At 43.0% G+C, this 25,337-nt stretch overlaps 2 protein-coding genes, 1 non-coding gene and 1 pseudogene across 3 annotated transcripts in view; 3 read left to right on the top strand and 1 right to left on the bottom strand.

The window, feature by feature from the left end:
• Positions 1-216: 216 nt before the first annotated feature.
• On the top strand, positions 217-290 carry Trnat-ugu (transfer RNA threonine (anticodon UGU)). The gene has a single exon. It is a non-coding gene; the product is annotated as a tRNA-Thr (tRNA).
• A 2,886-nt stretch (positions 291-3,176) lies between these two features.
• Positions 3,177-24,149, top strand: LOC126417103 (mucin-4-like). The gene is made up of 3 exons (XM_050084998.1): positions 3,177-3,186; positions 15,599-17,484; positions 23,901-24,149. The coding sequence occupies exons 1-3, from the start codon at positions 3,177-3,179 to the stop codon at positions 24,147-24,149; spliced, it is 2,145 nt and encodes a 714-aa protein (XP_049940955.1).
• Positions 14,189-14,305, top strand: LOC126417282 (5S ribosomal RNA; annotated as a pseudogene).
• The window catches only part of LOC126416303 (mitochondrial basic amino acids transporter-like), a 238,390-nt gene continuing 235,750 nt past the window's right edge, over positions 22,698-25,337 (bottom strand). The window contains exon 7 of the mRNA XM_050083961.1: positions 22,698-25,337. Coding sequence (XP_049939918.1) covers positions 24,445-25,337 — 893 coding nt within the window. The 3' untranslated portion in view covers positions 22,698-24,444.

Below are 25,337 nucleotides of genomic sequence, written 5' to 3'. Positions count from 1 at the left end.
TATATATATAAGGCTCACCGGCCACTTGACCATCTTCTTCTTCTGTGCGAATGCACAAACATTGCCCGAACTCTTACGGGAATCGGCAACGCGCCGCGAGTAATAAGTATAATGGGCAGGGGCACTACGAATATAGTGCGGGACAATACGTTGAGAATGTAGGTTTCGCGGGAGGCGTGCCAGAGATAAATCCCTGCAGTCGCGCTATCCTCTGTGTCCTCGGTGGCTCAGATGGATAGAGCGTCTGCCATGTAAGCAGGAGATCCTGGGTTCGAGCCCCGGTCGGGGCACACATTTTCATCTGTCCCTGTTTACGTATGTCAACGCCTGTAAGCAGCTAAGGGTGTTCATTTCATTGTAATTTCATTCTAACGAGCTGCGTGGTCACCGATGGTATCTGTTCTTTCGGACATGTCCGAAAGGACAAATACCATCTTAGTATATATATAAAGAGTAATCTTCTAATAGTGCTTGCATGGACCACACCCAAACTTACGGTACTGGCCCGAATGTCACCTGCAATGTAAATTTTGAGGAGAGAGAAACTTGTCACTTTACCCATTCACAAAAACTGTTCACAACGTCCCCAATCTTAATCACCTTTTTTATGCTGTAAAGTACATAAATAATCAGCATGCTGATGAGTCATGTTTAATATCACCGTTAACTCTGCTAGAAGTATTTGTTTCATCACTGCAGTATTTTCGCTATTTTGGCCACTGTCTTCCCAAAGTAAGCTGTCCTCGCTACCACCCTGGGGATTGTACACACAGCGCTTCTTGAAGGCTTCGGTTATATAAATTGGGTATACTTGTGCCCCATGAGGACTATATCCACTTATACATGGCTTTTTAAACATGCCGCATTGAAGTAGTAGCAAGTGATCCCCTTGTAAAAGTCAATCGAAATAGTTTTCGGGGACGGCCTTTTTAATGATTTCTTTACGATGAAATCAAGCACATGCATGTTTGAAGTCTTACCTCCATTTCTGTCTTCAGTGCAGGTATTTTAATCTTTACATCAAGCCTGAGATGATATTCAAAGGCATCCAACACTAGGTAGCTCTCTTGCAAAGCAATGCACTAGGTCTGCCATTCTAAGCAGGAGCCTTTGTCGTCCATTCTCTTTCTTGGCAACAAATCAATAAGCCATTACAAAAATCTCCTCCGCCAAAGTTTTTCGCTTCAGAATAAAATAAGGGGAGCGGTGTGGGCGGTGGGTGGTTGGAGGCTAGGAGCCAGCCTTCCTCCACCTTCTGTAAGTGCTAATATCACAGTAATTCTTCGTTTTTAGTTTCCATTTGATCTCAATAAGGCATTTTGCCCCTTTATAGTAACTGTCATATTGCTCGGCATGTCCAAAAGTATGGGCGTCTCGTCGATATTTCCACTGCCGCATTCGTTTTACGTGCATCTGTAAGTTAAGAGTTTATCGGTCAAATTTTCTGGCAGTCTCTGAGCTATGAATTACTTCTTCCGGTAGAGATGCTTCTTCTATGCATAAACCTGCGGTACTAACCGATACTCCCATAACATTCTGCGTGTGGTTCATTTAGGGTCTCCTTAATTTCAAAGCATTTCAATGGATTATTTCTCGAGAGGGAGGTATCCCGTCTTTCCTTTTATCTGGTAGATGTGAAAGAACCCTACCCCTTCAAATTCAATATATTTTCCATGTTTTGGACCTCTATGGGGTATTTCCTTGGTGAAACCTGAGTTTGCTGCTTATTCTGCAGAATGGGATGAAAGCTATTAATAAGTTTTAAAAAATCCAAAGTAATAAACCAACTGAGACTGAACACAGACAAAAAAGTGAAGAAAATCCAAGAAAATCGCAAAATAAGTTTGCAGAATAAAGAAAAAAATCTTTTAGAAATAGTGAACAGCCAGTCAGCTGCAATGGAAGGTTTATTAAACCCCTTTACCACGGTTTCAACGTGTATAAAAACGTCTCTTCAGAGGGGAATATTAAAAACCTAAACACGTTAACAGTGAAAACACACACAAGTACAATAGCATCTCGTTACGAATACGAAATGTTATTTAGACTGGATTACATATTGTAGCATTCGTACGTTAATATATAGCCGAAACGCGTTGGTCAAATATAAAATTTCACATCCGTAGGTGATAATTAAACCATGGACAACATGTTTGTCGTCATTTGGTATTTCCTCGCCAATGTACAGCAATTGCACTAGCGTCACGTACGCAACGCTTGGGCTAAGAAAGGTTTCTAGCACCAGTACTATGCGCAAGGCAGGTTGCGGTAGCGAATGAAACTTCATCATTCTAAACTTGCTTAAAATGTTTAAATTAAAATTATGACGTTAATAACTGTAGTGTTGGCAGAAGCGCCAACACTGTGTTGCTAGAGGAGGCCGAAATGAACGCGTTTAATTACACGCTCACTGGCGTGAGGTCTGGAACAGGACAATATCTTGAGAATTGCAAATAAAGTACGTACATGATGAAATACTTAACTTTAATCCACAATTGTAGAACATCTCTCTTGATGATACACGCTTCACATAATAAATATCAATTGAATACGGCGCCTTGCTAGGTCGTAGCAAATGACGTAGCTGAAGGCTATGCTAACTATCGTCTCGGCAAATGAGAGCGTAGTTGTCAGTGAACCTTTCCTTGCAAAGTCGGCTGTACAACTGGGGCGAGTGCCAGTACGTCTCTCTAGACCTGCCGTGTGGTGGCGCTCGGTCTGCTATCACTGACAGTGGCGACACGCGGGTCCGTCGTATACTAATGGACCGCGGCCGATTTAAAGGCTACCACCTAGCAAGTGTGGTGTCTGGCGGTGACACCACAATAACTATATCATATTTAGCTATGTATACATTTAAAATTAATAAAATGGCAATATGAGCTGGTTTTTAAGATCATAATTTTGTTTTTAAAGTTTTAAGCAAGTTGAGCATAATAAAGTTTCATTCATCATCGCGCACCTTCCTTGTGCATACTATTAGTGCCCTCTCATGCAAGAAGCTTTCCTTAGCCCAAGCGCTGAGTGCGTGACGCTAGTGCACTAACACTAGCACTTGATGAGGAAATAGCAAATGACCATAACCATGTTGTGTATGTTTTAATTATTATGGAGGTGAAATTTTATATTTGACTGATGCCTGCTGGCTATATTTTCGTACGTACCTCTGCCACAACATGCATTCCAGTAAGTCGGAACAAGTTTTTGTATGCGTAAAGAGATGTAATTGTACCATTTTATATATATTTGCACTGTTGACTTGTTTAGGTTCTCAATATTTACTTTTGATGAAGGCGTTTTAATAAACTTTCCACTGTGGAAGTGGCTGGCTGTTCACTATTTCTACAAGATGATTTCATCCTAAGGTTCCTGCTCGAGCCATGTACAGATATTAGAAAAAAAATTCCATTAATACAGTTAATACCGTTTTGGTGCGTAAACAAAAAACTCTATATTATGTATATAAATATGACCGAAACTTAAAATTTAAAAACATTTAAATTTGCGGCTTGAAAGAGTTTAGAGCAATATTATTGGGGCTTTCTCCGTACCACAGGTCTCTACGTGATCTAAACCTGTGCTAGACCTTTCAATCAGCAGAAGAAGATAGTGCCGTCGGATATGACTAAACAGATGGGTGTTTCGAAGGGTTTATACAAAACAATCTTCTAGGTATTTCTGAAGGAAGCTTTTTACAAATAAAAACATTTATATAATGGTAAATTTATTTATTTCACTAATAAATGAGTTAATAATAATAATCCCAAATGCATTTACAATCGTGTGTGGGTGAAACAGGTGTAGGCGGTGTGCGTATTATCTTACATTCGACATGATGAAGCGAGAAGGTTAGCAGTGACGTCAATGCTCGCTGCACACAAGCACGCGATACGTGTCGTATGTTCCAGTAACCGTGTCCGCGGTAGCACGTGTTTGATCGCCTGCAGCGAGGGTGTAATGTAAACACAGGAAAATGTCAGCTTTCTAACACTCGACGAAAGACGTCAGATGTATCATGATAACGTACACCCATAAGTGTGTGCACAGAGATGTTTAAGAGGGGTTTAAGCACTTCTTTACGCCTCAGCTGTGGACGGAACAAGAAAGTTCAGTAAAAAGTATCTTCTGCCAAACATTCACTAATGGTTAGTACAATGCAGGCGCAAGTGTAGATTGTATAGAGTTTTGAAAATACGTTCATTCGATTTCAGAAGACTATAAGTTTTACACAAATGAAGTATGAAACATGAAATTTTTCACTTGCGCATAGGGCTACAAAACTGTTATTTTAAACTGAACCATCCGCCTCTGACTACTAAGAAACATGCGCACATAACCTTGCGGCGCTTTTCACAATGTAGGATCAAGGATTTCATTTACTTTTGGCAAATCATCAGTATGCCCTCCAAAAAGACATGGACAACAAACATCCAGAAGATAGACAAACTTGTTCCATACTTTTACGAGCATGTCAGCGTCACAGTTACAGCTATTGCAAAGGGAGGCACATAGACGAAGTGTGGTATTAAAAAAGAGTGTAGTATTTGTAAAAAAATAGAATTGAACTTTTCATTCATCTTCCTGACACGTATGACTCCTAAGCCCGTCAGCAAAACACCCTTAATAAAAAAAAGTTACATTTAAAGATCAGATATCAAGAAACACACGCACGATAAAGAATTGTTCACTTTGCTTTTGTTAAGAATACTACTGAAGTTTTAGATCATAGGACCAGCTGATGTTTAGGCTTGTCAGTGTAGTTACCTCTGTACCTAACTAGCATGTAACTTCATTCAAATTGTTTGTATTTACTGTGCTTTGAAAAGATTCATATTCTGCAAATTAAGTAGCAATAGTTTTTCCATGGGCTGAATGGACTGAGAGTATCGACGACCCTTGTGCACACACCTTAAAGTCCCATGGTTCCCACGTTCTATTTCTCACTACAAACGAAAGCACAAAACGAATGAGTGGGTGAGGGCAAAGGGCGTTCACCGCCATTGAGTAGAAGTACTAAGAGAAGTCGCGATCAATCAATGGTCATGAGAGAGAGAGAGAGAGAGAGAGAGAGAGAGGGAGTCTCCAAAATCAATTCTGGAAATCCGTTCCTAGCTGCCGGTTGTCCACTTTCGCAGTCGATTTTCGCTCCCATGCAAACTTGGTGGGATTGTCAGGTTACGTCTTCTTTTCAGAATGTTCGAATAATATGGACGGGATGACTTACTGTGCAGTGAGGGAGATGTAGAAATGTTAGACTGAGCATGAAGCTGTGTACCTTTAATTTTTCAGTGAAGAGAGATAGCGATTGTGCTGGCTAAATTAGAAACAGCTATTTTGCAGACACCACATTTAACTGGGCAAGCAAATCCGCTTCAGACCGTAACATGAAAACACGCCAGCGATAACCGGTTTCCGAAATTCGGTTCCCGTCTTTCGGAAGATATATCGCATGACTGAATGTTCAGGAAATAATAAAGCAATTGAGGCCATGCGCTGCCCTTTAGTTGATCGATTGATCGCGACCTCTTTGTGTAACATATTCGATCTTTTCTGACTGACGCACATCGACTCCTTCAGAGAGTCATTTCCGAACTTTCATATACTCCACCTGACTGTAAGTGATACAAATTACATTTAGAACTTTTAGCCGTGCCCAGTAGTCGGGACATTTGGCGACCAGTATAAGGCTTATGTGGGACGGGTCATCAAACCTCTAAAAATTGGAATATTCCGCTAAAATCGGGACATTAAGCAACGCCAGTTATACCTATCTTGACTCGACGCAGACCAGGTAGTAAAAAAGTGACGAGAATGCTAGCTGCAGCAGGGATTCCCAGTAAGGTGACCGTGTGAGCCAGCAACTTAAAAGTTGCGGCAAGCCAAGCTTTTGGTTTTGAAGCCTAAGTTAAAAATTCACCCCACGTAGAAGGTAATTACAGTCAATGACATCAGACGAATCTTTTTCAAACAGCTTCTAGTAGTGCTGTACTCTCGACATTGATTCATAAGCGGAAATGTATACGTCAGTGTGATAATGACACTGTGTAAAAAAGAAAATTGCGTCTTCCGTAAGGATGGAGAATGCTCAAACTCCAGAATCAAGTTAACTGATAATCGGAGAAGATCCGCAGGCTGCTGATCGGCCTCCGTGTCGCACTGTCCTGTTGACGCCGTAGTTGAAAGCGGCAGCAGTTACAGTTTTTCGAACTTTGGAGCCGCTACTTCTCACTTGTGTTCATCTTCAGTTGCCTTCACGAGGCCGAATTGGTTCCACTCCACTCCTATCCCCAAGAAACATTCCGTTACAGCATCGGGAATTTAACCTGGGTGCTCCGTATGGCAGTCAGACACATTGACCACTCAAAACGGGAGACGGTCTAAATTTTGGAGATACAATTAGTAATTTCAATTTGTTCTATGAATAACTAAATCTTAAATTTTTATTACTGGTACCACCTTTATAGTCAACAACAGCTAGCAACACTAAATCTGAGAATTTTAGAAGAAATATGAAATTGCGTTGATTGATCATTCTATATTTTTGGCAGAATATTTCATACATTACCGATAAAACGCAGACGACACAGATGTAATGTGTTTATTATGTATTTTACAATCCGGTTTTTGGCTATAAAGCCATCATCAGGTACAAAGATATATGTGTGTGGCTGTGAAGTTTTTGTAGCATCCAAGATTTTAAGCAAGTGCATCTACAGAGTGTCTCAGTTGCTTTCCAAAGATGACAATCGTTAGTGTTTGATTTAGGACCAAAACGAGAGGAACTGTTTCAGTGAAAATGCTATGTAAAGTTATTGAGCTTAGATAAAACATTTAACACATAAATAATGAACTATAAGGGTAATCCCAAAAGTGAGGTCTCCTTTTTTTTATACGTACATAGACCTGTTTATTGCTACAATGGTTTACATCAGTTTGCAGCTTGAACATTTAGTTGTTTTTCGACATAATCACCATTTCTGTCGATGCATTTTTGTGGACGCTGTGGTAGTTTTTGTATGCTCATGTCATACCAGCACGCCGCCATGCTGTTTGGAAAGTTATGAACCTCTTCTTTCAAATCGTCGTCGGAGCTGAATCGCTTTCCGGCCAAATGTTCTTTTAACGTAGGGAACAGGTGATAGTCACTGGGCGCCAAGTCAGGATGATTATGTTCCACTGAAGCTGCTGCAGGGTAGCAACGGTTTGCCGAGCGATGTGTGGGCGAGCGTTGTCATGGAGAACGTGTACGCCCTTGCTCAACAGTCCTTTTCTCCGGTTCTGAATTGCCCGTTTGAATTTTTTCAGAGTACCTGACAGCGTTAATTGTGGTCCCAGCGATTCAGCCCCGACGACGAGGTGAAAGAAGAGGTTCATAACTTTATGAACAACATGGCGGCGAGCTGGTATGATATGGGCATACAAAAACTGCCACAGCGTCTACAAAAATGCATCGACAGAAATGGTGATTATGTCGAAAAATAGCTAAATGTTCAAGCTGTAATCTGATGTAAATCATCGAAGAAATAAACAGGTCTATGTACTTATAAAAAAAATAGGAGACCTTACTTTTGGGATTACCCTCGTATATCAAAAATTACAATAATTGTTCCGAGAATAAAGTAAACTGAACAATAAACTTTGGTGGGATATTCCAAGGGAGTAGCTGAACAGAATAATATTGTCTTGAACAGGTCCACTTGTAAACAGAGTTAAGATACACAAAGGAGATTAAGCACGTAAGTGAAGTAGCTCTGATTATACGAACTAAAATTTTTTGACAGGCTGAGTAAAACTTTAGTTACATAAATAAAGGAAAAACCGGGGCATGTGAGAAGGAGGCGTAAATTACAACATTGGCTCGATGGGATTATATCTATCATCTGCCAGCTCCGAAGCTGAAATAAAAATAGCAAATGCTCAAAAATGGTTCAAATGGCCCTAAGCACTATGGGACTTAACATATGAGGTCATCAGTCACATAGACTTAGAACTACTTAAACCTAACTAACCTAAGGACATCACACACATCCATGCCCGAGGCAGGATTCGAACCTGCGACCGCATCAGCAGGTCGGTTCCGAACTGAACACAAAATGCTGAAGCAGGTGTCCTATCTGCTTTAGCCTTCTTTACCTACCTTATCAAGGCGTTAGTAAATAGTGCACTATTCCATATTTAGGAAATGTCCATCTGAATATGGCTATGCAGCTTAAATCCAGGAATTTTAAAACGTTTCATGCGTACAACACTGTTGGACACTTTTGCCCAATAGTAAAGATAGCAGTCAACTTTGGAAAAGAATGCAGTATACGAAATCACTTGTAATTGCGGCAAATTCTATGTAGGTCAGTCTGGCAGGGTAACACGTATAAATGGGATTAAAGGAACGCCATAGAAGTTGGACACTTAGAGGAGGAGACTCGTTCTTTTCCAGACCACCTTGCTCGAAGGAGCGCCAAACCCTCTTTGTCTGGGCTCTTCTTTCGCCGCACGAACTATTGGTAAATTATTCTCTCTTGTCTCTGTCACACATTTTGTGCGCTAGCACCTTTTGCCAGGCAGGCGGTGTACAGTGACTGCTGTGGATGCTCATTTGCAGGAGCGGGTCGTAAATATGGCGACGTGCAGCAGCTGCAAGGCGAAGTCTCGTGATGCCATCCCATCAGTAGTGCTCAGCTGCCGCCTGCACTAGAAATGTGCAACGTGCCAAGTTTCCTACAAGGAGCGTCCCAAGAACGACGTCCCAAAGGAGTCTAACAGACCTCTCTCACCTGGACCACTGCTCTTTATTTTTCTTCTGCATCCAAGTCGGTCATACCTTTCCCCGGGTGTATCTCTTTTTAATTGGGTAACTTGTGTCTCTAGTTCTGCCAGTCCAACTTTTTCTCCTTTCTTGGCCTACCAATATCTTTATTTACTGTACTCAACACTGTTTGTATTTGCTTGCCAGATGTACCCATAATACGTCTCTTTAGAGGGCCCGGTTATTATTTTTTTCAGTTTTCTGCAGTACTCCTTGCATCGTGCTAAACTGTCAGCATTAAAAATGATGTTGGCTGGAAAACATTTTCTTTTTTGTCCTGCATACCGTAATACTTAGAGTATATACTTCTTTGCAGACCTCTATTTAATCTGAATTGCATTTGGTGGAGACCAAGTATGGAACAAGTAAAACATAGTAATGAATATTCCATATTATTCATGTTATGGACTCTGTAAATATCTTCGCTCATTACTGCTTGACCTATCTATTAAATTTTTCTGCAGGTGTTCGATGTACTGTTGCTATAATGACATAGTTATTATGAAATTTTACTCCTTTAGCGTACATCTCTAGATGATTTCCCAAACAAAACTTGCTGATATCAGTATTTTTCAATTGACAGCAGTTTCTCATAGGTGTGGCAACTCCTCGTTTTTCATGTATTAGTTACTGAAGTAAGACGCTGACTTAAATCATGTCCCACTTGGCATGCCTCTACTAGTGATCACTGGTTTTATAAGGGCCGATTATGTTGTCTCAATTCAAACATCTCTTATACTGGTTACCTTTCTTCCCACACTGCCCTAAACCTGTAAGCACATGTATTTTTCCGCTTGTGACATTTCCAGCTGAGATGTTGAGTCAGGCCTATTTATAGAAGCCACAGCAACCACATTAATATGAAATCGAGTCTGCCAGTTCCAGATTTTCTCTTCTGAAAGAAAGTTCAACAGAAATGTCCTGGCCAAAGATCCTCCTACCTTGTGGCTGCCATGTTCTATCTAAGTAAGAAGCAAAGTGTGCTCTGAGGTCAGTGATAGCACTAAAACTAAAAATGAAACACTTTCAGATTCCGAGGCCATATGAATCACTTTTTATCGAATGTTCCACTTTTTTGCAGAACCAAGTGTTTTAAAATTTGCGCAGAAAGCGGTCACAGTTCCGCTAAACAGTTTCGAATACCCGAGCGCAATCCGGCAGCAGTACATTGACGAGAAAATTGAATTCTGCTTGATTTGTGCTCATTCATTTCATTTTTGTGAAAAACAGTGCCATAAAATGCAGCATAAATCGCTGATTTGGATGTTGTACTGTCGTAAACCTAATTTCGAAAATCAAACGAAGCATAGATTACTCAGTCAGCTCTTCAATGAAGTTGACACCATTTGCTCTGACAAAGCACTGTAGTTAGTCCCAAAGCAAGCGTTTGTCACTAATAATAAAAACTTCATTAATAAATTGTATAAGCCCTCCTTAAGTAGAAACTGCTGTTACTCTCAGTGCTAAAATTGTGTTCTTATGGGGTATCGTCTCAATTATGCGGCTGGATTCGTGATTTTCTGTCAGAGATCATAGTTCGTAGTAATTGACGGAAAATCATCGAGTTAGACAGAAGTGATTTCTGCTGTTCCTCAGGATAGTGTTGCGGGCCCTCTGCTGTTCTTTATCTATGTAAGCGATTTGATTTAGGAAGCATTATGAGCATCGTCTTAGCTTGTTTGCAGATGATGCTGTCGTTTAGTGTATAGTAAAGTCATCAGAAGAACAAAACCAATTGAAAAACGATTTAGATAAGACACCTGCATGGTGCGAAATTTGAAATTGACCTTAAATAATGAAAAGTGTGAGATCATTCACATAAGTGCTAAAAGAAATCCCTTAAATTTCGGTTACACCATAAATCAATCAAATATCAAGACCGTAATTTCAACATATTACCTAGAAATTACAATTACGAACAACTTAACGCTGCGGAGAAAGCGAACCAAAGACTGCGTTTCGTTGTAAGAACGCTTAGAAATTGCAACACATCTACTAAAGACACTGCCTACATTATTCTTGTCCGTCCTATTTTGGAGTACAGCTGCGCTGTGTGGGATCCTTAACAACTAATCTATAGGGTGCTTCCTATTGATGTAGAATCATTAAATTTGGCAGAAAACAAAGTTCCTCAGTACGGCCAAAGGAAAAAATGCGAAAATTGTCGATTTGTAATTATATCGCACGAAAAAAAATTTTTATTATCTGACTGATTGACTGACTGACTGACTGTCTGTCTGTCTGTCTGCCTGTTTATCATGATCCTTTTTCTCAGGACCGGCTAGACGTACTGAGTTGTGAATGATAAACTTTATCTTAGTGCACCAAACCAGTTACGAGAACAAAACGAGGTACTGGCAGGAAAGCAAGAAAATCTGTATGAGCGACCTGAAGATGGCTTTGTAATGAATCCGAAACCGGTAATGCTTAGGCTTACATAAACTTTTTTAAACCACACTTGCGGTTAGACGCTGCTTAGATTATAAACCGTACAACTGAAGAGGAGCGTGACTCTGACTAACGAACTAGAAAATTTTAACTTAAAGTAAATGTGTGTGTATAAAAAAGTAGTATCTTTATAATATATTTTTACTTATATTGTTAATATCGACATTTCCTTAACAGACCACCATTAACCCACTGTCCCCATCTAACGCGGAGAACACGGCAAATGCCATACCCCGATTTCCCAGAAGCTTCGCTCAGTGGAAGGGGGATCAAAATAAGCGAATACATGTCTCGGCTGACCGTAGATACTCAATCATTTCTGAGAAAACGACGACCAGAGTTTTTAAGGCACTTTGTGCGCCTTTGAGGGAGAAAATAGTTCAGTCGAAACGGTGACACAGAGGCTACCGTCGCGGCTTCACAATTTTGCGCCCCGTGTTCGAAACCCAATTATAATTTTCATTTTTGTTTTTTATTTATCTACCCATGAGAAGATTACGGTATGACTGTTTTCCAGTGTGTATTGAAATACGTTGTCCTTATTCGTCTACTATTTGTACGTCTAGTGAATAAATTTAAGAAAACGAAGAACAATAAATGAATGAGAATATTATTTGAAATTGTTTTCAGAGAAATTCGTGTAGTATATCTTGATTCATAACCAGTTGCAAGCGCCAGTTTCCGGTAAAGTGATCCGTTATGCGTGGTTTGCCGTGAATTTATTGGCAATGTGCGAAATATTCAACAGTGTTAACGGCGTTTCTTTCCCGAGTGAGATTTATGTGAAGAAATGTAATTACAGGATGTATATACAAGCTACGTCGGTTGCACAAAATGTTTTGTCAATTGACCATGGTTTCGACTGCTCTAGTGCAATCGAAACCGTCCTTTTATATTTATGTTTATTTTTTGGGAAGAATTGGTTCATTACTTTGATGATACTGATCGTAGAAACCCTCGAAGCGTAGTGATTCCGACCGCCACAAGCATCGCGTGGTAGACAGGTTTGCCACACTGACATTTCTTCGTTGAAACATTTTTGTTGGTTGAGATCCAGCAACCGTACGTTATTTAATTACAGGATGTACATACAGCCACAATTGACCATGGTTTAGATTGTACTAGAGCAATTGAAACCATGGTCAATTGACAAAACTTTTGTGCAGCCGATGTGGCTCTATGTACATCGTTACCTACCTCTGTAAGTGATCGTTACCTATTTGGATTGGTTGGTTGGTTTGGGGAAGGAGACCAGACAGCGTGGTCATCGGTCTCATCTGATGAGGGAAGGATTGGGAAGGAAGTCGGCCGTGCCCTTTCAGAGGAACCATCCCGGCATTTGCCTGGAGTGATTTAGGGAAATCACGGAAAACCTAAATCAGGATGGCCGGACGCGGGATTGAACCGTCGTCCTCCCGAATGCGAGTCCAGTGGCTAACCACTGCGCCACCCCGCTCGGTCCTCTATGTACATCCTGTAATTAAATAACGTACGGTTGCTGGATCTCAGCCAATAAAAATGTTTCAACGAAGAAATTTCACTGTGGCAAACCTGCCTACCACGCGATGCTTGTGGCGTTCGGAATCTCTATGCTTCAAGGGTTTCTACGATCGGTATCATCAAAGTAATGAACCAATTCCTCCTAAAGAATAAACACAAGAATAAAAGTATTAATGTAAGAATTGATATTAGAATGAAACATAAGAAAATTTAAAAAGATTGTAGCCATCTGAAAATATCATAAATATTACAAGGTGAATCAAAAAGGACTTTACAACTTGGGAATGATATAGAAATTTATTGAGATAACTTACAAAATCGGAAGATAAGTCTTTTTGTAGCAAGCAGCCTCACGTTTGACTCATTGTAGTGCATCAGTACCATTCCGGCACCACGAGCGACGGCGTAGTGCACAGTTAAAATGGCTGCTTTCACTGGTGCAGAGCGTGCTCGCTGTGTGTTTCGTTTCATGTAACGCACTGTGCAACAACTGTACTGTGTAAATTTCGCACCGGATACGGTAACGAATCTCCAAGCAGGCCTGCAATTCGCTCCTCACGAAAGTATCCTCGATAACCGCTTCCCAGGTAGCTGGACAGGCTGTGAAAGGCCAGTCGCATGGCCGCTTCGCTCTGCAAAGTTGCATCACAGGATTTCTTCCTCCGGGGTTTTATAAAGGACTGTGTGAATGTTCCTCCCATACGAAATGATTTAGCGGACCTGGAAAATCGAAGCTACGATGCCGTTGCACAAGTTCTTCCCGACTTCCTGCAACGAGTGTGAGAAGAAACTGATTACGGGTGGAATGTTTGACACATAGCAAATGGTAGTCGCATCGAACCAAAATAGCACTTGACACTTTTATGTGAAATTTGAGGTTGTTTGCTGCTTTGAAATGACACGTCTGTCGATTCTGAAGGGTGTCTCAATAGATTTCTATATCATTCCAGAATGGTAATATTCTGGAGTGCCGATGTGCGGTGTGGGATCCACATCAGCTGGGACTGACGGATGACATCGAAAAAGTAGAAAGAAGGGCAGCTCGTTTTGTATTATCGCGAAATAGGGGACATAGTGTCACAGACATGATACGTGAACTGGAGTGGCAATAATTAAAACAAATGCATTTTTCGTTGCGACGGGATCTTCTCATGATATTTCAATCACCAGTTTTCTCCTCCGATTGTGAAAACATTCTGTTGGCACCCACCTACATAGGGAGAAATGATCATCACGATAACATAAGAGAAATCAGGGCTCGCACGGAAAAATTTAAGTGCTCGTTTTCCTGCGTGTCGTTAGAGAGTGGAACGGTAGAGAGACAGCATGAAGGTGGTTCGTTGAACTCTCTGCCAGGCACTTTATTATGAACAGCATAGTAATCACGTAGATGTAGATGTAACGTCCTTATTGACTCACCCTATAATAAATGTATGGGGCAACGGCCTTCCGCAGTGGACACACCGGTTCCCGTGAGATCACCGAAGTTAAGCGCTGTCGGGCGTGGCTGGCACTTGGATGGGTGACCATCCAGGCCGCCATGTGCTGTTGCCATTTTTCGGGGTGCACTCAGCCTCGTGATGCCACTTGAGGAGCTGCTCGACCGAATAGTAGCGGCTTCGGTCAAGAATACCATCGTAATGACCGGGAGAGCGGTGTGCTGACCCCACGCCGCTCCTATCCGCATTCTCCACTGAGGATGACACGGCTGTCGGATGGACCCGGTAGGCCACTCGTGGCCTGAAGACGGAGTGCTTTTTTATAATAAATATATGACTCTTACTGCGAAACCGAGTTGTAATTGTACAATTAATATAACTCCCTTGTATCCTCTAACTTGATAAGAAACATTTGTGTTGTGACCTTCTACAGACATGGATAGACAAATGAAAAAAATAAAATCAATAAAAGCAATAAGCGGGTTTCGAATACGACGCGCAAAAGTTACAGACAGCGACGCTACCCACTGTGCCACCATTTCGGCTGAGATTAAAGCGAGCTAAAAGACATCTAAAGTATTTACTAAGCTGGTATCTGTTCTTTCGGTTATGTCCGAAAGAACAGATACCATCGGTGGCCAAGCAGCTCGTTACAATGAAATTACAATGAAATGAACACCCTTAGCTGCTTACAGGCGTTGACATATGTCAACGGGGACAGATGAAAATGTGTGCGCCGACCGGGACTCGAACCCGGGATCTCCTGCTTACATGGCAGACGCTCTATCCATCTGAGCCACCGGGACACAGAGAATAGGGCGACTGCAGGGATTTATCTCTGTTCTTTCGGACATCGGCTTTGGAAAGAACAGATACCACCTTAGTAAATATATAGTTACGGCTCACCGGCCACTTGACCATCTTATTCTTCTGTGCGAACGCACAAACAGTGTCCGAACTCTTACGGGAATCGGCAACGCGCCGCGAGTAATGAGTATAATGGGCGGGGGCACTACGAATGTAGTGCGGGACAATACGTTGAGAGTGTGGGTTTCGCGGGAGGCGTGCCAGATGCATAGAGCGTCTGCCATGTAAGCAAGAGATCCCAGGTTCGAGTCCCGGTCGGGGCACACATTTTCATCTGTCCCCGTTGACCCATGTCAACGCCTGTAAGCAGCTAAGGGTGTTCATTTCATTGTAATTACATCTCAAGTACGTCGAAAACTTCGACCGTCATGTTCTCAGAAACGGGCGAGTATCTACGGATATGCCGAAACATGCCTTCGCTAATTTTGACTCCTCTTCCCCTGAGAAAAGTTTGCGCGAGGTTGGATTGTGGCACTTGCCGTGTTCTTCTCGTACGATAAATGTGGTGTGTTGTGCTTATAACTGCATTCCTTGTGTGCAGACGAGGAGACGTGGAGCCGGGACGCGGCCACGCTGTACGCCACGCCTCTGTCGTCGCGACGCCAGCGGCCGCAGTCGGACTGGCAGACGGCGCCTCTGGGCGGCTGGGACTCGACGCCGCCGCGGCGGCACCGCTCGCAGCTGACGCTGAGAACCACGTCGCCAGCGCCCGCCAGCGACGCCGGATGGTCCCAGGAGGTGCGTCGCCCCTACCTTGGCTGGCGTTCTCTGGAGCGTCTCTCGCGCCGCCCCTGGACGCCCGAGGAGCGCCTCGCCGCCAGTCTGCTGGAGCGCAGCGGCCGCTCCACCCCCGCATCCAGCAAAGAAGCATCTGCCCCCAACAAGCAGAGCACCAGCACTCACCGGACCCAGACATCTGATGCCGACGCTTCGCGAGTAAGAACCGCCGCGTCATCCCTCCGTAGCGAACCAGTGGATACCTCGACGCCTCCAGCCACCAGTGGTCGCACAGAACAGACGACTGACAATCACAGGCAGTCCAAAGAACTCTCTCCTTTGTCTAGACGCGTCACTACACTGACCGTAACAGTAAATGAGCGTAATCGGGACGCAGAGATTCCCTCCTCGTCTGGAAGCAAATCTGCCGAATTCAGTGATATATCTACTGGCAGTCTCGAACAGAGGCCAGCTGAGGAAGACTGTAGTCGGAAGCGGCACATTGGGTATGAAGATTCTCAACATTTGGAACAGGATACACTGCCCAGTGTCAGTAATTATCCTGAAGTAAAAAGTCAAAAGAGTCCACAGTACAGAGGACTGCCTTTGTCCACGCAGATCAAGACACTGCCTGTAAGGACAACTGAACCTGCTGAAGACTTGGCTCTTGCATCACACAATTACCCCTCCAAGGTCCAAGACCAACCCGATGATCTACAACATTTCCCGTCAGCTGAAGGGGACACTGTCTCAAGAGGAAAGACACCCGATCTTACATCTCGGGATATGAGAGAAGATAAAGGTACCACACTGAAGCATCAATACCAAAATGGGCCAACACAGTTACCCACACAGCTCAAGGCGCTGTCTGTAACAACTCATTACAATAACGACGGCGACGATTTGTCTGCCAAGACTAACGACAAGCATTTTCCAGCTAGAGATCTGTTGGCGAGATCGTACGACACAGTGCCGCTTAACGCGAGTAACGTGCCAACGTCTGCCAATACAACTTCGGCACCGGTCCCAGCCAGTGGGGAAGATTACTATCGTACTACAAATCACGTGAATTTGACAAAGTCACCATTGCTGCGCGAGCGCACCTTCACCATAGATCAAAGTATCGTTTCCGACAATGGAGACTTCAGAACGAAACAGTTGCCGACAGTGGAGCTGCGCACACGGTCTCTTGAGGTTACTCTCCCACAAAGAGTGACAACTAATGATACTTCTCGGAAGGTGTCGATTCAAGAACAGTTCTGGGTCGCTGAAGATCATACATCGAGTGCAGTACAAGAGGATCCGTCTCTCTTAATTTTTCCGCTGGTTAAACAAACTGTGGCAACCGTACCAGCAGCACACAGCAGCTCGATTACTTCCAGTATCGTAAACAGGAAATCTACGCCAACTTTCCCCACTTCTTCTCCCATCAAAGCATCACCAGGTGCTGCAGTTGACACTAAGACGTTACCGTATCCAGTACAGCTTGATTACGTCTCCAACACCAACTCTCCCTCTTCTTCTGGGGCAAAAACGTTCGATGTCAACCAGCTGCGATCTGTAGAGCTCCGAACTCGATCTGTCGAGATACCTTTGCCTCAGGTAACTTCTGTTATTGCAGACCCATCGGATTCAGATTTCTCGCCGTCTGCTGCCGCTAAGAATACTTCAGTACCCAATATCCTGGAAGGTTCTTCCCTGTCATCCGCGGTCAGTCGAGCTATATCTATGCCTCCAGTGCCACGCGACCGAACATTTTGTATCGAATCTCCTTCTGTGCCCCTTAAGGGCACTTCTACCTTCAGACAGTTACCTGCTGCTGAATTCCAAAGCCCATCATCTGACGTTACCCTGGTTCAGAGAGGAAGTACTGTAGCTACTGCGAGGCCTTATTCCCATCGCCAGGAAACCGAACCTGTACCATCCGGACTCAATCATAGACATTCGGTGCCTGCTTCTCCACTTGTCGAAACTTCACTGACGACCATTCATGTGACACCATCGCCTGTAGTGGCAGAGTACCGATCAGTCTATTCCGACACAAGTCCTCTTTTAGGCAGGAAGCCGTTCACTGTCAATCACGTGGAGGCTCCCGGTGGGTACCGCACGAAAAGCTCAGCCAAAGACACCAAATCCCAGGAAGTTTCACTCTCTTCTGCGTTGCCGAAACCTTTCGAGCCAATGCCGATTTCGCAAAGTAAAATACCTGTACCCACTGCGTCCAAACCATCTTCTGAAAAGGAAACTGCAGTAACTGCACAAATGGATACGTCTCACAGACCGCTCAATCACAGTCAGCCCACTGAACGTACACAAAAATTATCGCTTCCTGCGACTTCCGTGATACGGCGTCCTTCTTACAGGGTAGCCACAAGAAACGAACTGAATCCAAGTTACAGAAAAAAACGATCCGCCGCAGGTGTGAACACGGCTGGTGACGTGATTTCTACGTCAGTTACATCGCCAACTGAGAATTCTTTTTCCAAGACAGCACCAATAGTAAAGCCGCCACGCCTCCGCACCAAGGATAATTCCACGACCACGCCAAAACCGCTTCCACGGCAGAAACACACACTGGCGGCACAAACGGTGCAACGCTCAGACAATGTAGGACCAGTTACACACAACACAGAGCTTCATCTCCCGAACGGCGTGTCTCCGCTGCCATACTCGGCACTTAGAATTATTGACTCTCAGCGTCCTACAAACACTATGTCTGTATCATTCAAACTTCCTGTTCCCTCCGAATCAAACACACCTGCCTCTAAACAGCCGATGCCGTCACTCCAGAACATTCCCAATCCTACTCTTCTGACACCTCTTAAGTATAAACCATGTACAACAACAGACCTGTAGCGCTTCCACTCATCTTCCAGTGATACTTTCGTCGAAGAGGACTTTCTGTTATCAGCCGTGGCCTATAGAGTGGACATAAAACCTGTGAAGTTCTCATGTCGTAGGTGACGAGGGCACCTATTGAGAGATCTGGTACGCTGGATGTGTTCCCTCCTGTTTTTCCTGACTGTGCAGACGATACTCTTCTGCCTCTTTCCGTATGTTAATTGTGTTTTATGGAATAAATTACTATCACGAACATGTTTTCAAAATTTCAACATATTTTTCCAGATACCAGCAGATTCCACACCCATGTAAATGACATACAAGCAATGAAGGAGGAAATGATGTATGTCGAATATATGTACTTACGTGATTGTAATTTACTGTTTGAATAGAAATGAAGAGTTCTGGCACAAATAATTCATTAGCGTAACAAATATTGTAATTGGCCGGTACAGTATCTCAAGACTGACGGCCCTGTATTATTTGTAATATTGTCTTCTGTAATCTTGCGTATATATATCAAAGCATTAAAACGTTAATACTGAAACCACAGTGATTTGTTTTCTCCTTACTCCTAGATCCATCCGACCTTGGATGCACAGTATCTCTCGAAAACATGTTACCTTCACAGTGCAACCAGTCAGTGCACAGTCGTGTACAGCCATCTCATACTGTGCTCTGTAGACAAGCGTTAGATACTGAGACTAAATGGAAGCACGTAAAAAGCGTGTAGTAGATTTTTTCCATTGTTCCTGAGTGTTCTCTCATGTCTTTCCCATAAGAGATGTAGAGTAAAAGTTTTTGCCCATTCTTGCAGAAGTTTCACAAGAAACATTTCAAACTAAGATTCTCAAATTTTTAGTTGTGCATTGCAGGTGCTTCAAAGGCAGGATACCCAAAGATTGCAGAACGTACTCCAAATTCGGTAAAGGTGGGAATTTACTTTTATTGTGGTTTTCACTACTAAATTATTTCATGATTCAGTGTGAGTATACAACTAATTAATGCAGCGGAAGTAACTAGAGAAGTCATCTACTTGAAGCACCTTAAGTACTGCGGCCTCCATGATACATCCTAAGGCTTTCCCAAAACTGAAACAACGTTTTGAAGTGATATCCAAGCCGACCGATTTCTTTAGTAGCATAACAAGCCTTTTGACAGATGCCGCTTTGTTGGTGATTCCTTAGCCAGCACAACCTTTCCTAACTTGAGGAACTGTCTCGATGTAATGTCGCAGATGTTACGACGCTGGACTCATTTCCGGGATGAGTCGATTTTCTATATCAGAAAAGGTGAATGCTAGGATAGTTGCTTAGACGAACACACGAACAACTTCCTTCGAAACCCTTGTCCGATCGTAGATTGTGTTTCGACTCCACTGACCAGATCTAATGGCCTAATCCTCTTCCTTTTCTTCGTAGAAAACAGTAAAATGGCTCTGTAAAATACACCGTGGAGTCTGAACGTATGAGATTTTTTCATGATTAAAATTACTCTCATTCCTTAGAGCAAGAACGGAAGATGTTTCCCCATCCCTGTGTTGTTATCTTAACGTCTACTAATTTTAGTTCACCTAGGATTTCCTGTAATCGTATTCTTAGTATTGAAATTGTTCGTTGGCTGTTATTGTACTAGCGCTATGCTCATATACGTACTGCAGTGTGTGATTGTGCAACGGAACGGAATGTGCACATTCTGGATTGCCGAGCGATTTGAACATGACGACAGATTGATAGTAGCGGTTCGCCAGCCTCAATACCGAAACATGTTTTAGTAGTAGTCTGACAAGCGCTCATTGCTAGTCTAATGCATGCACTGTGTACAGTATCTAACACGTAAGATATCCAGAAAGGGTGACATGGTTGACTCTCTTAACAGCACAGCGTTACAGTCACCACATATTATTTTCCAGAGGAAAAATGAAATCCTTTACTGCGTGACAAAGGTATGCCGTCTAGCGTACCTGAAATTGACATTTAGCTGCGGGAAGAGCGGAAGACGGTAAAATAATCCACATACAAGTGATAACGGATTGGATTTCGCATTGTAAAGATTATTCCATTAGTTTGTTATCACGAACAGTTTCAGACTAATGTTTCCTTGAGGAACATAGCTTTATCTGTCTGAGAGAGTATTTCCCCTTCGGTAACTAAAACTACACTCTGCAACGATGCTTTGGATCCGCTGCAAGGAAACCTCGGTTATGGATCAGTCGTTTGATGCTGCGCTGCTAAATGGTACCACAGATCTTGTCAAAAACGAGGTCCAAAAGATCTTGCATCATCATGAATGCTCCGTGTATTTCTGCCTCCGGTATGGTCGGGCTGTCAAGGATGGACCAATATTTCCTTGTTACATCCTGATAATAGCTGATGAATTTGAAGAAGTCCAGCACTACAATCGCTCGACCTCACATCACGAGCAGTGCTTACCCAAACAGCGAACACGTGAAGGCATCTGCCTTATTGACAATAGTTTACTTACTATCACTCATCACAACAAAACTACTGATATGTGAGTGCGCCCACGGGTAACAGTAAACTATATTAAAGATGGAACAGAGGCAGCTGAAAGAAGCAGAAGACACCAACAAATAACGGGAGAACATGAAAATCGTTGTAGGAAAATCTATCTAGATGCATAAGAGTTTTGTATATTGTTATAGTCTTCTTAAGGAAAACTTTTTATTTGTCAAGATCGCAAGGATGGATACATCGATTATTTGTGTAGATCAGTTAAATGGCCACCTTAAGATCACATTGTAGAAAGTAGTTTCTGCATCGACTAATGAAGCAAGATGCTTTCTCCCAATAATGTTTACAGTACCAAACTCAAATCTGCAGTTATGTACCTTTTCGTTGTGCATTATACCACATTAATCATGTTTATGTATTGAGACAACATAAGAGGCCGTCTTATCTATTGACAGTATCGGATGAAGCTGTTGTCTCATTATATCACAATGATGTTTCTGGTTTACTGCAAAATAAAATGTGCATAGCGTATCTAATATGTATATACCGTAACTACAAGTTTTGATTTTGGAATTTTAAAGATGACTATGGCAAAGCGTCTCAGTTCAGTAGTTACTGTAGACCCTTCTTCCTATTAAGAAATCTGAAGATGGCCATTCAGTTGGTCGAAACTAGTAATCGATAGATCTTTCCTTTCTGTCATGGCACATGAAAAGCTTTCCTAAATATGACTGCAACTCACTATTTAAAGATCACCTCTTACACTACTGAGAATATCAGGTAATTATAAGTTTTGTATATGCTGCCGAAGTGTAAGCTACAGGGCGGGGGAATGGTCCCTGGTGAAGTATCCTTGTGTCATCTACATTGTCGAGGTACGTTTATATTAATGAGTTTACGACGTAGATGTTAAGTCTGTAATATGAATTGCACAGCGTCACAATGTCTAAAGTAAGTAAAAGAATAAAGACGTTTGTTGTTGTGGTCTTCAGTCCTGAGGCTGGTTTGATGCAGCTCTCTATGCTACTCTATCCTGTGCAAGCTTCTTCGTCTCCCATTACTTACTGCAACCTACATCCTTCTGAATCTGCTTAATATATTCATCTCTTGGTCTCCCTCTACGATTTTTACACTCCACGCTGCCCTCCAATGCTAAATTTGTGATCCCTTGATGCTTCAGAACATGTCCTACCAACCGGTCCCTTCTTCTTGTCAAGTTGTGCCACAAACTCCTCTTCTCCCCAATTCTATTCAATACCTCCTCATTAGTTATGTGATCTACCCATCTAATCTTCAGCATTCTTCTGTAGCACCACATTTCGAAAGCTTCTATTCTCTTCTTGTCCAAACTATTTATCGTCCATGTTTCACTTCCATACATGGCTACACTCCATACCTCTGGAATATTTTACCCAAGAGGGCGCCATCATAAAGACGTTGACCTAGTCAAAATTCTCTGACATTTCTGCTGCATGTTGTGTAATCAACTGAAAACCCTGGTGGTTAGTGATTGTTCAGACTTGTGCCCTACTATCGACATCTTTGTTGGTAATTGTGTCAGTACTGTAGTCTTCTATGTTAAGTTATAAAATAATCACCTGCAAATAATTTCTCTTTGAGAATATTTATATTTCTTACAATATATACAGTTGAGTATTAATTACTTTCGTTTACATTGGCCATTCCATGAATATATCATACTATAAGCTTCTGAACAGTGAATCTGTAAAATATATGTAGCATCTTTGCCTTTGGAAGAGTTTGTCTCGTCCTTTTAAGCGAGACATTAAAATACAAAGATAAAAAATTACGTATGTAGTTACTACTATCTACAGATAGCACAGCCCAAGCTGAGAAGTCAGGTGTCACCTACTGAGAAACTTACCATCGTCAACATTAGACCTTCAAGACTAGAAAGTTGTTATTTATGTAAGACACGTGCAACGGAAAACAGAGATTTAGCCCCACCCCTAAAGAGGATAGCGGGGATATACTGATTTCAGCGAGGCTGTAGTTTAGCTAGGTAACTCATTGAATTCATTACTAAAACGTTTACACTGTAGGGCGTACGAAGATCCCGAACTAAAATATTACTTGAATCCACAACTCTCACATATATATGTACTGCAGTTGTAATAGAAAACATAAAAACTTGCTAAACTACCCTATGGACGTAACTGTCCCCAACTGTTAGATAAGAAACCATGTGAGGAAGGGAGTGTTGTTACCAATACATAAAAACTTCAATATTATTTAAGACAAACTGTATCAGATAAATGGAAAACAATATCGTAAGTTGTAACATATTAACTATCATTGTAATAGCGTCATCTTAAACTCTACACTGTTGTTAACTATGCTTCGAACGATAACTGTAAAGAAAGCTATTAGGTCAAATGAATGTTCTATTAAAACGAAAAATGTGACCTCAAAGTCTATAAATTTCATGCTGTTGAACAGTTTGAGAACAATGTGATCCTCTTGTCCTTGATTCTGATTCCTGACAGGTGTGTGACTGACAACCAAATAAAGGCACTCAGCAGCCACTGGGGCTACAGGCTGGCTATCCTTTATCATCCTTAAATTCAGCGAAATATAAATAGCATGACATTATAGCTCAGCATCATTTACGAGTAATATAAAAACATTTATCGGAATGGGAAAAATGGGAAATTATCTACTGCGAAGTTCGTTAACTTGTATTGAACAGGCAGCAGTCAGTCACATTTTGTTATGATGAATTTTTTAGTTAAACCGTTACCACATCCAAGCATTTGTTACTCATATCAGACGGATTGTGCACTCTCCCAGTTAGCATTACAGTCGCTTGTTCGTTTCTTTGTTGTTTCATCTACTATACCTTTGCCTACACATAGTGCTATAAGCTTTAGAGCACGACTCGTTGTAAATGCTGGTGCACACTTTGTCTATTTTGCGCCGTCTTCAAGCAGTCCACAGGAGGAGAACGCAGTGTGCGTTTACACCCAGCGCCAGTTGATGTATCAAACGGTGAAATGGACCAAACTTACAAAAAAGAAGCAACAGTCGAGTAATTTTTAACCCAATTGTCGATCGTATTTCACAGTTGGGCTGGCTACAGGTAACATTACATATCTTGTAAATACGTTTCCACATAAACACTGTGAGCCACAGACCAAGAGTGCACTACCTGAAAAGAATACTACGCCACCGACATAAATCACGAAGTGTTCAATCCGGAAACGACTTAAATAAATGAAATCAGAATCAGAATATGCCTGATTGCGGCCTCTTCATTGTAAGAAGGCCCTCATTTTACACTACGAATGAAAACTCTCCGTCCTCACATATGGAGACGTGTGTCCCTACTATTGATTCAGTCGTTCAAGGAACGACTTTTGTCGAGCCGTGTGGCGGCTAGCTTTCCGCGCTCGAGGTGATTGCCGACTCCTTGGTCCAGCCACAGGTCGTCTGGTGGCACGATATACCCTTGGAACAAGTCCACCTGCGTCGCCACCATCGTACGGTTCGCAGCATCCCGGCTGATGTGGCGCACGGCGTCCGGCTTCCTCACCAAGCCACTCGCCGGACTACCCATTATCTGAATGTCGTCCGATTTGGGATCTAACTTTGACACCGTTGTCGAGATTTCTTCGCTGGTTGAAGAGGCCATTCCGCTTTGGGACCGGACTATTTCAGACTCAAACCCTTTCGAAAGATTGTCAGCGACCATGCTCCCTACTTCGCCCTTTTCCGAAACCGCCAACTGCCCCGCCTCGATCTTCCGCTCAGCATCGCCTTCAGGAGGGGAGAGGAACTCTTCACTGCTCAGCCACGAGCTCTCTGTGAAGTCAGCCGTGTGTAAGAAGAGTCTGTGAACGCTCTCGTACTGGCCCCCAGCTGCCTCGCTCTGATCCTCCCTGTTGGCCGCCGGGCCTTCCAGCTTGAGGAAGCTGCAGCCCGTGGCTCGCGCCAGGCTACGCCTCCAGCCGAAGAGGTCGTCCTGGTGGCCGCGGTGCCAGGTGGCGGCAGGGCGCGGCGGCTGCAGCTGCAGCAAGCCGGAGTCGTGCTCTCCGACGGCGGGCGGCAGCTGCCGGTGTCCGTGGCTGCTAGTACGCCGGCGCTCCTGGTCCCAGCGCAGTACCAGCGTCACGGTGAAAAAGCACGCTGCGTTGGTGGGGAAGGCGCGCACCACCACGATGCCCAGGCCGCGCGTCAGGAAGGACCAGCCGTCCGAGCGCACGCTCTGCCGCAGACAGTCCGCCATAC

This window comes from Schistocerca serialis, chromosome 8 (genome assembly GCF_023864345.2).
Source record: "Schistocerca serialis cubense isolate TAMUIC-IGC-003099 chromosome 8, iqSchSeri2.2, whole genome shotgun sequence".
In the NCBI taxonomy this organism is placed as follows: domain Eukaryota; kingdom Metazoa; phylum Arthropoda; class Insecta; order Orthoptera; family Acrididae; genus Schistocerca; species Schistocerca serialis.
Note: the sequence above shows the minus strand (reverse complement) of the source record. Positions and strands in the feature narration are given on the sequence as shown.

Bases quoted from the DNA above. Each gene is read 5' to 3' on its own strand.
- LOC126417103 (XM_050084998.1), top strand. The intron at 17,485-23,900 runs GTCAGTCGAGCT...GCACTCTCCCAG, and splicing joins GTTCTTCCCTGTCATCCGCG to TTAGCATTACAGTCGCTTGT.